We start from the raw sequence: 12,453 nt of genomic DNA on the forward strand, positions 1-12,453 counted from the left end.
GACTGGAAGTGGAGCAGCAACATAAACGTTTTGGGCATTTGGAACAGGTAGAAAACTTTTAAAATGTTACAGGAAGATACCATCAACAATCTTTAATAGATCAGACTACTAATTGATTTTAAAAGACTTCGAACCCTAAGGCACACCACTGCATGACACAGTGGACAGAGAGCATGAATTGGGCTTTGATGCTGAGAGCTTTATTAATGAAATAGCACCAAAGAAATCTGAAAGATTTTCAAGACACTTCACTAGACTGCTGATTCTTCTGAGTGTGTAATTCTACATAGCATGCTGGGATTGTGTTTAGAACAGTGTTGTTGAACCCTTTAAAGTTCAGTCGGACCTGCTTCAACAGCAGCTGATGCAGCTCAATCTTCTGATGCTCCCAGGCTTTACTCAAGGCAGTGCTAAAAACACACTATTTAGAGTTGCAAAATACTTCCGTTTTTGGCAATAACATTATGTCAAAGTAATTTTAGGAGGGGATTGATATCAGTGGGTCAAATATTATAAACTCTTGTTTTTGTGACAGTCTTTGCAGGCACCGAATGACATGTTCTGCCTTTAAAACATGATGTCTGTATCAAACACTACTACTCTCTCCTTTTAGTGTTCATAGAGTGTGATTTTGTATTCACTTGGATTTACTAACATCAAACTCATACCTGAAGCAAGATGTCGGTAAATTATTCTGAGGCTGTCTGGTTCAAACAAGAAAAGCCATCTGTCCATTGGGAAACTCCATAAATCACAGAGAGTTGAGGCAGAGCAGCCGGATACATCAGAGGGAAAACCAGAATATATTTTCTCCGTAAAATATACTCCAATTTCACCAAAATCAGTGAATACGGTTATAAAAGTTTTTTTTTTTTTTTTTTTACAGTAATCAGTGAGGCCCGGCCCTCCGAAAAACACAGGCAATTATAATTTTTCCAACCCAATTTTTCCTTATTTGTTCTATTGAAAGGTGTAAACTGATGTACTTCGATCTGAGTAGTCAGTACTCAGTCAGAGACAGTAGGGGTTCAGGATATTAACAGAAATTAGTAAGTAGTAGGTCTCCTAAGGTTATTATTATCTCAAGGCATTGATTTCCACAGGCCAAGCAAAGGACCAATCTGTTTTGGTGACAATTTGGGATATAAGCAGGAGCCTGACAATTCGAGGCTTTGAAAACAGCCAGTTCTTAAGAAGAAGGGGCAATAATAATTATATATTATTATTATTACAATTCTTAATTCAGGTAAGGCAAAACATAATAGAGGATACATCGGTCGTTCCAAGCAAAGGGACGTTGCGTGTCATCCGTCTAGCAATGAAAATCATTATTATGACATGATTTGCCCCAAGGGTGCTTGCACGTGATCATGATTCTACCACAACTTCTAGGTGCAATTTGTTACAGCTAACAAGGTGTGACAGTTATCTCCACAAACTCCATGAGATAACAACAACAGTTTAATGTTTAGTGCACTGGAATAGGCATGTGCCAAAATAGCAATAAAACTGCAACATAACAGAAAAACAACTGTTCTTGGTAATAAATCATTATTGCTTGCCCACAAATAAAATTCTTTATCTTGGCAAAATGGATAGTATACAAGATAACGTTTTCACAGAGTTCTATACTATCACAATGACACAATAACCATATTATCACATGGAAGGATGAAACAGTGTAAAACATTAATGAGCAGTTGCTTAGTGGAACATTACTTCCTCAACAACTAATGAAGATGATAAACACACTACTCAAAATGATCTGTGCACAAAACAACAATAGCCATAAGAGTAGGCTATAAGGTTGGTTTTAGTCTTCATGTTTTAGTCATTGTCAGCAAGTTCCAACAAAAGACAAAAACAAACAATGTGTTAGTCTTTTGATACTTTCTATCTTCCTTTCTCTGCTTGTGGCACTCAGCCCCAAGCCTTCTGACTCTTTTTTACAAAGCTTGTCTTAATTGTTCCATCCCTCCTTTTTGCTTGACAGTCACACTGCATCTTGGGCTGGTGCACTCTCCTCATCTCTAAAAGACAAACACCCCAGAAGTACTGTACCTTAGAAACCCTGCTGGTAATAAGGTAACAGGTAATAAGTTTGTAAATAAAATATACATATACAAAACATTATGTAAATGTGTTTATTTATATCTTATATAACAATAATATACTTTCAGCTGATATGTTGCTTTTTAACCAAATTGTAATACCAGTATTGGCCTTAAAATTTTTATTCTTCAACTGGTGCGGAACAACAAATGGCAAGAAACACAGATTCTGTTATGTGCAGATATTAGCAGTTTTTGTTACTTTCTCTGAAAAGATACTCACTTACTGTATGTCTCTATCTGCTCTCTTTCTCTCTCTCTCTTGAATATTTCTGTCTCTTTGACTCCAGCCATGCCTTCATTTTCAGCCCCACCCCTTCTCTACCTGAGTCTCCTCCTCTTTCTGTCGTACCACTCCCCTGTTCTCTCCTGTCAGACTGGGAATGGCAGCCAGTGTGAATCTGCTCCCTTCGCACCAGGGCACAACCTGGTGGGGGAGGGCTTTGACGTGGTCACTCTGCGGCGTAAAGGAGCCTACCTGGTTGACGTGAAGACTTTCCTCACCCCAAATGGCACCTGTACTCTCTGCTCCAACCCTCTTCAAGGAAACAGGCTGCAGAAAGTAATAAACAAATAAACAATTATTCTGCAGCAACTTTTACAGTTGAACATTACATACTTGTGCATGTTAACCATGGTGTTCTCACTATAATTTTCAGCTGCCTGTCTCAGCAGTGGATTGGCGTGCGTTCAGCCGATGCAATGCGGACCTCTACAGCAGTGCACACACCTCCATTAGGTATTGTATTACACAGCATTGTATCACTGAATGGGTTATGTCAGCCATTTTCATATTTTAAGCATATTCCAGTCATTCCAGTACCTCAAAGCTCTCAAAGCTAAAATTGTATCTTTTTAGTATGTGACAGTGAAGCCACCAGACAGGCTTTTTGTTCATTATTTTCAGTGTACAGTATAAAGGATGTGAGGTGTGTAGTGCCTGACTAATTTGAAACAATTAAGGTCGATCTTTATTGTTTTTAAAATCTTCTTTAAATGTTTATCATATGAAATGTGAATCTAAGATTATTCCTTCGAACTTCGAACTCTTCTCCGTATCTTGATTACATTTTTTTTAAAGTGAGCCCTGTGTTCTTATGGAGAAGCACATTTTTTTCACGTTCAATACAAGACGATTATGTTGCCACTGATATACATTATCCAAGTATGCAGTTGGGATCTCTTTGCTGGTGCATGTACTGTATGAATAGGAATAAAGGTGGCAGCTGGCCTCTGCAGCTTGTAGGCAGGTCATTAATAAACAGACTGAAAAGCAGCGGACTGAGGATTGAACCTTGAGAAATATGCTTTTGAAGGTTCTCAGTCATCCAGGTCATAGTTATCCAAAGAAGGTTAACGTCAAGGGCAATTGGACTTTGTTGAAGATACCAGAAGATGTTTCGTCCTTCATCCAAGAGACTTCTTCAGGTCTAACTGACTGGTAGGGAAACTCAGCTATTTAACCTCTGTGAAGTGATTTGCCAAGATCACTGATACCGCTGATTCGTTAGTTCGTCTGAACAATCATCTTTGATATCTTCACTTGAGGGGATAAGTGGTGGCCTAGACCCCCTCCACTGTTCAGCAACGGCTTCTCAAACCGGGTGTAGATGCTTCCTTGACACCTCTTTCAAACCATCCATCCTCTCTGTCTAAAATGTGCACCTGGTGGTCCTCAAGCGAGTTTCCTCTGTCCTTCAGATGTAGGTAAACTGATGAGTCTTGACCTGAGGAGTTGGCCCTTATATGTTGAGCTATGCGTCTGTGTAATGGTTGTTTAGTTTCCCCAACATACAGCTCCATGCATTCCTCACTGCATTGGACCGCATACACTAGATTGCTTTTCTTGTGTTTGGGTATGCGGTCTTTGGGGTGTATCAGTCTCTGTCTTAGCGTGTTCTTGGGTTTAAAAAACACAGGGATGAGATTTTTGTTGAAAATCCTCCTGAGTTTCTCTGATACTCCAGACACATATGGAATCACAATGTTGTTGCGTTTGACCTTCTTTTCCTCATCCCCCGTAGTTTTGTTCTTCCCGGAACACTTGTGGCTGTTTTCAAAAAGATCCATTTAGGGCAGGCTGTAAGTGTCCCTTTCAGGAGGTTCTGTTTCTTCTCTCTGGCTTGAGCACTTGTTGGTATGTTGTCCGCTCTGTGGTGTGTGTGTGTTTCCTGTAAACCCCAATTTGCAGGCTCCTGCCCTCTTCAATGTGTAAACTTGATGTTACTGTCCACGGAATTGATGTGTTCTGTGAAGGCTTGCACTTCCTGGGTTTTAATTTTGACCCAAGTGTCATCCACATACCTGTACCAGTGGCTCTGTGCTTTTCCTCTGAAGGAGTTGAGGGTTTTGCTCTCCACTTCTTCCGTGTAGATGTCAGCCACAATAGGGGATACTGGTGTGCCCATGGCACATCCATGCTTCTGTCTGTAGAGTCCTGCATTGTACTGGAAATAGGTGGTGTTTAGACAGAGGAATTTACAGATCTGGTAAGGGCTGAGGCTGGTTCTGTTGTCCAGGGTGTTGTCTTGTACTAGCTGTTTCCTTACAGTTTCTACTGCCTCCATGGTGGGGATGCAGGTGAACAAAGAAGTCACATCATAGACACCATGGTTTCATCTGGGTCCAGTTTCAGTCCTCGAACTTTGTTTACAAAGTCAATGGAATGGTTTCTCCAGGATAAAAATGGTAATACTGTTCACGGGTGATGGTGTTTTCTTTCTGTAGCTGTTTTAGACATTCTATCTTTTTCTTGTATCCACTGGTTGGGTCTCACCTCAGTGTGTCTAGTAGTAGTGTGTTGACCTTGTCCTGGTAGTCCGCTGTGCTTAGGACCACCGTACATCTTCTTTTGTACGCAGGTAGGATGGTGATGTTGTGATCCTTGCTCAGTGATGTGACAGCCTTCTTTTCTTGGATGGTGAGGCTAGAAGGGGTTGCCTTCACATTAGAAAGCGCTGTGGTGTGATAGCAAAGTTTAGTCCTTTGGCCAGAACGTCTTGCTCTGGTCGGGTGATTTCTCTATTTTTCTCTATCTGTTATCTGTTTCATGCGTTGTGGGGTTGTTGTCCTTTCTCCTCCAAGACAATCCTCCTGTTTGTGTTGCTGGTTCTTGACTGTAGGTTTTGGAATTTCAAGTTCTTTGGGAATTTTCTGGTCCTAATCAATAAGTCCATCAGATGAGTCACAGGTCTTGTTCATTTGGAGCTGTTATTCTCAGTGAAACAAGTATCCAAATTATAAACTGGAACATTTGAGCTTTTTCATGTAACTATTTTATTCCTTATATTACAGCTGAAAATCTAACAATTTGTAATACATTGTTACAAATCTGCCAGATGATCTTTGAAATGGTGACTCTTTTCTGTAACTTGTGTCCACAGCTCACTGATCAACACTTACACCTCCCAGGACAGTGAGGACTGGAAGGTAGAAATCTTTTCACAGCTATTATTGACATGAAATGAACATGTCTTATTCTGTTTATTAGTAGTATTTATCTTTTTTGTTGGGGGTTTTAGTTTATGTATTTTAATGTTAACTTCCTGATTTATTTACATCACTCCTTGAATGTTTTATCCTGGTTCAACCAGGTAAAGTACTTTGTATTTGAAAAGTGCTGTAGAAAATAAAGTTTATTATTACACTGAAAAAAATTATAAACGAACCACTTTTTTTTTGCCCCCATTCATCATGAGCTGAACTCAAAGATCTAAGACTTTCTCTATGTACACAAAAGGCCTATTTACAAATCTGTCAAAATCTGTGTTAGTGAGCACTTCTCCTTTGCCGAGATAATCCATCCACCTCACAGGTGTAGCATATCAAGATGCTGATCAGACGGCATGGGTATTGCACAGGTGTGCCTTAGGCTGGCCACAATATAAGGCCACTCGAAAATGTTCAGTGTATTATTATTGTTAATTCTAACAGAACAATAACCTGTATATATGGTTTTATAAATAAATGGTTATATTTAATACACTTCATTATGGTGATTTCGGGTTACTATAAAGCAGCTCATGCTTTTATTTTGAATTTATTTTATCAGGTTGGCTTAAACTTAGAAAAGTTTGTGTCAGCCAACCTGGAGGTGGGAGGAACACGCTCCACTGCATATAAGTTTGCTACAGAAAGGACCAGAGAGGACCGTTATTCCTTCAGCACTCACAGGGTCACTTGCAAACATTACCGGTAGGATCTGAAGATCCTTGCATCACAGCAGAAGATTCAGTCAAGTTTAAGATAATTTCAGATAAGATAATTTACTATTCTGTTTCTTTGCGTCTAGTTATCGTGCGTCAATCAGACCACCCCTCAGCTCTGAGTTCAGTAAGGACTTGACAAGACTGCCAAGTCACTACAACTCCTCCACCAGGGCTCAGTACAGTGAGCTCATACAGACCTATGGCACACACTACATCCAACAGGTCAGAACACACACACACACACACACACCATTTTAACTTCCTTATGCAGAAATAAAAAACACAATGAAGAATGATATTTTTTGTTTCCACAACATTGTACCTCATTTCAGGTTTATCTTGGGGGGCGACTCAGGCGAGTCACAGCTGCACGCACCTGTTTGTCCTCACTGAACGGGCTCTCTTCAAATGAGGTACATGTAGCACACATGTCTGGACTGTGTACAAAGGCACAGGTGCAAATGTTGTTATAGTTCCTTGAAAGAAAACACGTTTTTGAGTTTAGCACAAATGAACAAACATTATATCATGTAAGTCATTTGTTGCTGTTACCTTCTAAACCCCATAAACTACTATAGTTTTAACTTTCTATTCTTTGTATAGATGTTAATGTTTCTGTATTTAGCTGTTTAACCCTGCGGGTTCCTCCTAACAACATGTTAAAGTGTCTTTGAAGAAGAAACGGAGACCACGTCTTTCTTGATGTGCAGGTCTTCACCACGATCAGAGTATGATTGTATGTGTGTGTTTGTGCGTGCGTGCATGTGAGGCGCTTGAATGCACCATTCACTGTTCATTGCATAAAGGAACTATCTGAATGCTGTCCATTATCCAGTGACTATAAATAGCACATAAATTTCCCCTCTTGTCCTCTAGGTGCACTCCTGCTTATCACTGGGTGTCTCTGTAGGACTAGGAAAGATTAAAATACCCAGCAACCGGCAGTCTTGCAACAAAGTCCTACAGAACCAGGACGTCTCTTCCTCTTACAGCTCTGGTCTCCACCAACACCACACAGAGGTGGTAGGAGGCAGTGGTTGGTTGGGGGAGTTTTCTCTCACTCATAATGACTCCCTGGGCTACAGGAATTGGCTGAACACCCTTAAGGACCTGCCGGATATTGTCTCATACTCTCTTAGGCCAATGTATATGTTGGTGCCTAGTGAGATGCAGAAGAGAGGGATGAAGGCTGCCATAGAGCAGTACTTAGAAGACAACGCAGTAAAGAAATCACCCAGTGAACCACAATGTGGAAGCCACACTCCTAACCAAGCTTCCAACTGCTGTCCTAAACAGACATGGAGGGGAACACTGGTGGTGACCACCATTCGAGCCTGGGCTTTGAAAGGGGATCTAACTGGCTTGACTGAGGCGTGAGTAGAGCGAGGTCATGGACCAAGATCTGAAGGTGTTATATCAAACAATAATATTAATTCATCTGTTTCTTCTTTCTTACCTCTTGTTTTCTTCTATTCACAGCTATGTTAAGATACAGTACGGTTACTTCAATCACCGGACTCATATGATCAGGTCAAACAACCCCACATGGAATGCTCGTTATAATGTGGGCATGGTCAGTAAATCTTCTCATTACAGATCACCTAAAAAAAATTTGTAAAGAAACATTAGTAATCCTAAAAGAAACCTAAGGTCTGATGTACTAAGCTGTAGACTAGAGTTACCATTCTACCATCTGTATGTACCAAGAGTACATACAGTTTAAAGCCAAGTGAGAACAGACCTTGACAGGCGAAGTAACAGAAAGGATGGCAGTGCTTAGTGAATGGTCAGTTGCAAACCATCTTGACCAAACCCCTAATAACAATGCTGGGCTGTGAGACAGTTTTGGTGTAGTGGCCATAGTGGCCATGTTCAGAAGTACAACTCCCTGGATAAGCAAGTTTCACACAAAAAGCATTTTGGTGACTGGTCAGACTGGATTTAATGGATGGATGGGTTATTGTAAGTGGGAGCAGTGGAGTGATGTGCCTCGCAAGAATAGACCAGTTGTCACCCACTCACACTGTACGTTTTGTTCTTGAACATAAACATTTTAACAGGAATATATTAATGGTTCAGAATAAAAGTACAAGATAATTTCTGTGAGTATAAAGATTTTAGGAATTAGGCCCGTTGTTCTTGTTACTCAGGATGATCGACAAAAATTATCTCAACATTTGAAGGGTAATAGTAATTTAAATGTAAAATTATATTTATTTTTTCATAAAGGTGGACACACACTTGAGTTTGAAGATCGAGGTCTGGGACAAGGACTTGCGCTATGATGACCGTCTGGTATCATGTGCAAGGCCTGTGAGCCCGGGAACACACAGATTCTCCTGTTCGGACAAGAGAGGTGCCTTTGAAGTCCAGTACACTCTGACCTGCGACCGTTACCTAACTGGAGACAAGTGCAACCGTTACAAACCATCTCCACAGTGAGAAATGCATTTTGGGGCCACCCTAATAAAAAATGACACCCTGTTGTCACATGTAGTTATCCTTTTTTGTAGACAGAATGAATGTCAACATGTTTTTGTTTACTTGCTTTTTAATGTGCTGTAGTTGAGCAGTTAATTATCTTTCTCAAAGGAGGACATGTGATTTATAGAGCAGATATGTATCCTGTAGCAGACACAAATTCTTTTGTAAAATTAACAATTTAATTTTAATTTAATGAATTAAATTTATTAATCAATAAATCAAATGTGATATTAGATCTATTGATTACTTGCTTTAAGCTCAATGAACACTGCCAGTCACACTGATACACTGGTAATAACCCAAATGACTGAGGTGTTCATACATTTATTTTTCTACCATTAAGACAATATTCACTTATTTTAGTTTCTTAACAGTTCAATCATTTTTTTTTTCTTCACATAAATTACAGGTAAATTCACATTCTTGACTTGATAATCACTTTAAAAGTAAAAGTCATATTTTGTTTGGTTTCCAATGGATTAGAATTAAAAATGTAGCAAAAAAATTCAACAATCAGTGTAGTCCCAGCAATGTCTGAATAGTGAATTGTGGTGGTGGGGCAGTTTACATTTGGACTGCAGATTGTGTAGCTGGTTCAAATTTCATTGTGTCAAAATTTGTGTAACCCTGCAAATAAAGACTGTCAAACATGCGCTTCATGTCCTAAACATTACAGTAAACAGGGGCGCCTGGGTAGTTCACCTGTGTATCAAGGCTGAGTCCTTAATGCAGCCTCTCTCCCCTGCCTTTCCTGTCTGTCTCTACTGTCACTATGAAATAAAGCGTAAACACAAAAATAAAAAGATTTTAAAAAGATTAAAATGTTTTTTTTATTACAGGAAACATGAATGAGAATTGTGTTTTCCAAACCTATTGCTCCACAATGCCATATTATTTGCTGCAAACAACATCAGTACAACAATAAATGGATAAATTATGGCAGTATGTGCAACATGACGCACAGTGTACAGTATACATCTCACAGCCATTAACTGTTTGAGCCAGATTAACTTTAAATACCATAAACCAACAACACTGCAGAGCAGCAACATGTTCAACCAACATGTAGCCAAATGAAAAGTGAGTATAGACCTGAGAAATGAGACCTGCTTGAACATTGAACGTGCGCTGAATCAAAGAGAGGGTGAGGTCAACATTAATTATCAGTGTCAACAAGTGTTACATTATACATCCCCCTAAAGCTTTTACAATATGAAAAAGTAACACTATAAATATGGGTAAAACTCACCTTATCCTGAGCACCACACTTGTGCCAAATCTCAGTTTCTTTGGATAAAGTCAGTTAAATCAATGCAACAAAACAGTGTTAACTGTGCAAACAACAGCAAAGACTAAGGCTAACTATTAATAAGTAAACAATATCAACAAACAAAATTAATAAAATTTTGCTAAAAGGTCAGGTTCAATTCAATTTGTTAAGCAGCAATAAGGTTCTACACCTTTGGGGTTTGAACCCTAAAAACAGAAATCTGTTTCCTGACACTCTATGGTGACTATTTTTTAGAATGTATTATGTTGAGAGAGTCAGCGAGGGAATTCTCAGAAAACACCAAAAAAGAAAGGCAAAGACGGCAAAGCAAGTGCTTAGTTCTACAAAACATCAGTTTCCACTTAACATGTTTCCACAGTCTAGGGCCAAGGTCTCATCCAGGAAATTCCAACTGCAGAAGCAGAGAGAGAGGAAAAAACACAATATTTATTAAAGATAATAATAATACATTCTAAATAAGGGTAATAAGGGTTTGTGCTATTTCATGATTAACATCCACCTGTTTGTAACAAACAGGGACATTCAAATTCAAACAATATGTAAGTATAATCTGCAATGTAAATCATTTCTCTTCAATCTCATGTGCCTCTCCCTCCCGACATACATGGAGGCTCTTGTTTGCAAGCAATAAATAATCCTTTGCAATAAGAGACAAAGACCAATATTGTCTCTTCATCTCACCCTAATGAGACACAACAGGTTTTCTAGTGGGAAATAAACTTATATACAACCACCAGCCACTGACACATAAATATTCAAATTCACCAGCCACCCAATAGTAAATCTTTATTTGTGTTTGAAATCTACCAGGTATTTTTCAAGCATTTGCCTGGTTCTAATTCCCTCCCTTTTTCTGTTTGCTATGATATTTGTAAGGATGGAACTAATTTAGCCAAAGTATGAACTTTTGGCATCAACTAGGAAGTCAAATGATCAGATTGGCTCTATCAATGGAATCTCAGTTCCGCCCACTGTGCTTTGATGAACGGTTACAGGTTTTTACACATCTACCCACTGTCGAAAATCTAGTTCCACTGTCCACAACAGAGGTGTTTTTCAGCAAATTACCACAACATTTGTCACTGGATCATCCTTTGGTGAGTCAAAGAATTGAATTTTAGTGGCTTGCGTCACAGAGGTAGTACTGTTTTCCTCTAGGCATCTCTGTACTGTACTAATGCATGTCTTGTGTGTAACAAAGAGTGATATTCAAATATTCAAGTATAATCTGTAAATCATTTCTCTTCAGTCTCATGTGTCTCTACTATTCATGGGGGCTCTTGTTTGCAAGCAATAAATAGTACTTTGGAATAATAGACAGAGAAATATTGAGGCTCATGCATGAATCATTTACAGATTTGATCTTAAATTGTATTTGCAAATCAATATATTGTATATTTACACTCACCGGCCACTTTATTAGGTACACCTGTTCAATTGCTTGTTAAAACAATGTTTCCAACATCTTGTTGAAAGTACGCCACAGAGAATTAAGGCAACTCTGAAGGCAAAATGGGTCCAACCTACCAAGGTGTACCTAATAAAGTGGCTAGTGACTGTATATCAATAGGATTTATCAATATATTACACTTTCCTAGGTAAAATCAAAATGTAAGAGTGCCCTACACCAGCTGTAAGCCAGTACGCACAGAAGCCAAGTACCGTTTTGTGCCATGAAACATTAATAATGAAAAAGCAACTTACTTTATAAAAAGAAAAATCACTTACACTTTTAATTGATGATTAAAACTGAGGCAGATTATTCAAAACCTGTGTGTCGTTCTGGAACCTCAATTTAGACAAAATTATCACACTCCACCTCATGGGCAGTAGCTCAGTCCGTAAGGATTAGGCTGGGAACCGGAGGGTCGCCAGTTTGAGTTGTGGAGCATGGACTGGTAGCTGGAGAGGTGCCAGTTAACCTCCTGGGTGCTGCCGAAGGAGACCTTAAGCAAGCTCCTGAACATGGGTCACATACTCTAACAGGTGAGCTACCAGGGCACCCTGTGAAAGCGAGGCTTAACAGGAAACCAATGTAAACACGAACGGCATCATTCTTCTATAGCCATTACAATGTGCAATCAGCATTTACTTCATGATGATAAGTTAAAGCAAAAACATTGTCTATTTCCTCTTTAAATTTATGCAAATAACCATAACACCAATCTCTATCCTGAAAATTCAATGGCCGCATTCATTTAGAATTGGAATCAAACATGGTCATACGTGTCCAGTTACTGAATTTTGAAGTCATCTAAATTCTTCATTTTTATTTTGTTAACCCTCAACCAGGTGGCAGAACAAATGAACACAGAGCCTGTTTACAAACATTTGCAGTTCTCGTTACCTTCACTGATAA

General features: G+C 39.2%; 2 protein-coding genes across 2 annotated transcripts in view; both read left to right on the forward strand.

Annotated features, from left to right (window-relative positions):
* Positions 1-2,401: 2,401 nt before the first annotated feature.
* On the forward strand, positions 2,402-9,455 carry LOC123970317 (perforin-1-like). Its single transcript, XM_046048308.1, has 9 exons — positions 2,402-2,673; positions 2,771-2,850; positions 5,495-5,540; positions 6,163-6,305; positions 6,403-6,541; positions 6,652-6,732; positions 7,196-7,692; positions 7,799-7,892; positions 8,549-9,455. Exons 1-9 carry the CDS (start codon positions 2,404-2,406, stop codon positions 8,759-8,761), a joined length of 1,563 nt encoding a protein of 520 aa, XP_045904264.1. The 5' UTR covers positions 2,402-2,403; the 3' UTR covers positions 8,762-9,455.
* A 1,709-nt stretch (positions 9,456-11,164) lies between these two features.
* The window catches only part of LOC123970318 (perforin-1-like), a 10,271-nt gene continuing 8,982 nt past the window's right edge, over positions 11,165-12,453 (forward strand). The window contains exons 1-2 of the mRNA XM_046048309.1: positions 11,165-11,191; positions 11,928-12,080. The gene's annotated coding sequence lies outside the window, so the exon portion shown is untranslated. The remainder of the gene's footprint in view (positions 11,192-11,927; positions 12,081-12,453) is intronic.

The sequence above is a fragment of the Micropterus dolomieu genome, linkage group LG04, assembly GCF_021292245.1.
Source record: "Micropterus dolomieu isolate WLL.071019.BEF.003 ecotype Adirondacks linkage group LG04, ASM2129224v1, whole genome shotgun sequence".
NCBI classification, from domain to species: domain Eukaryota; kingdom Metazoa; phylum Chordata; class Actinopteri; order Centrarchiformes; family Centrarchidae; genus Micropterus; species Micropterus dolomieu.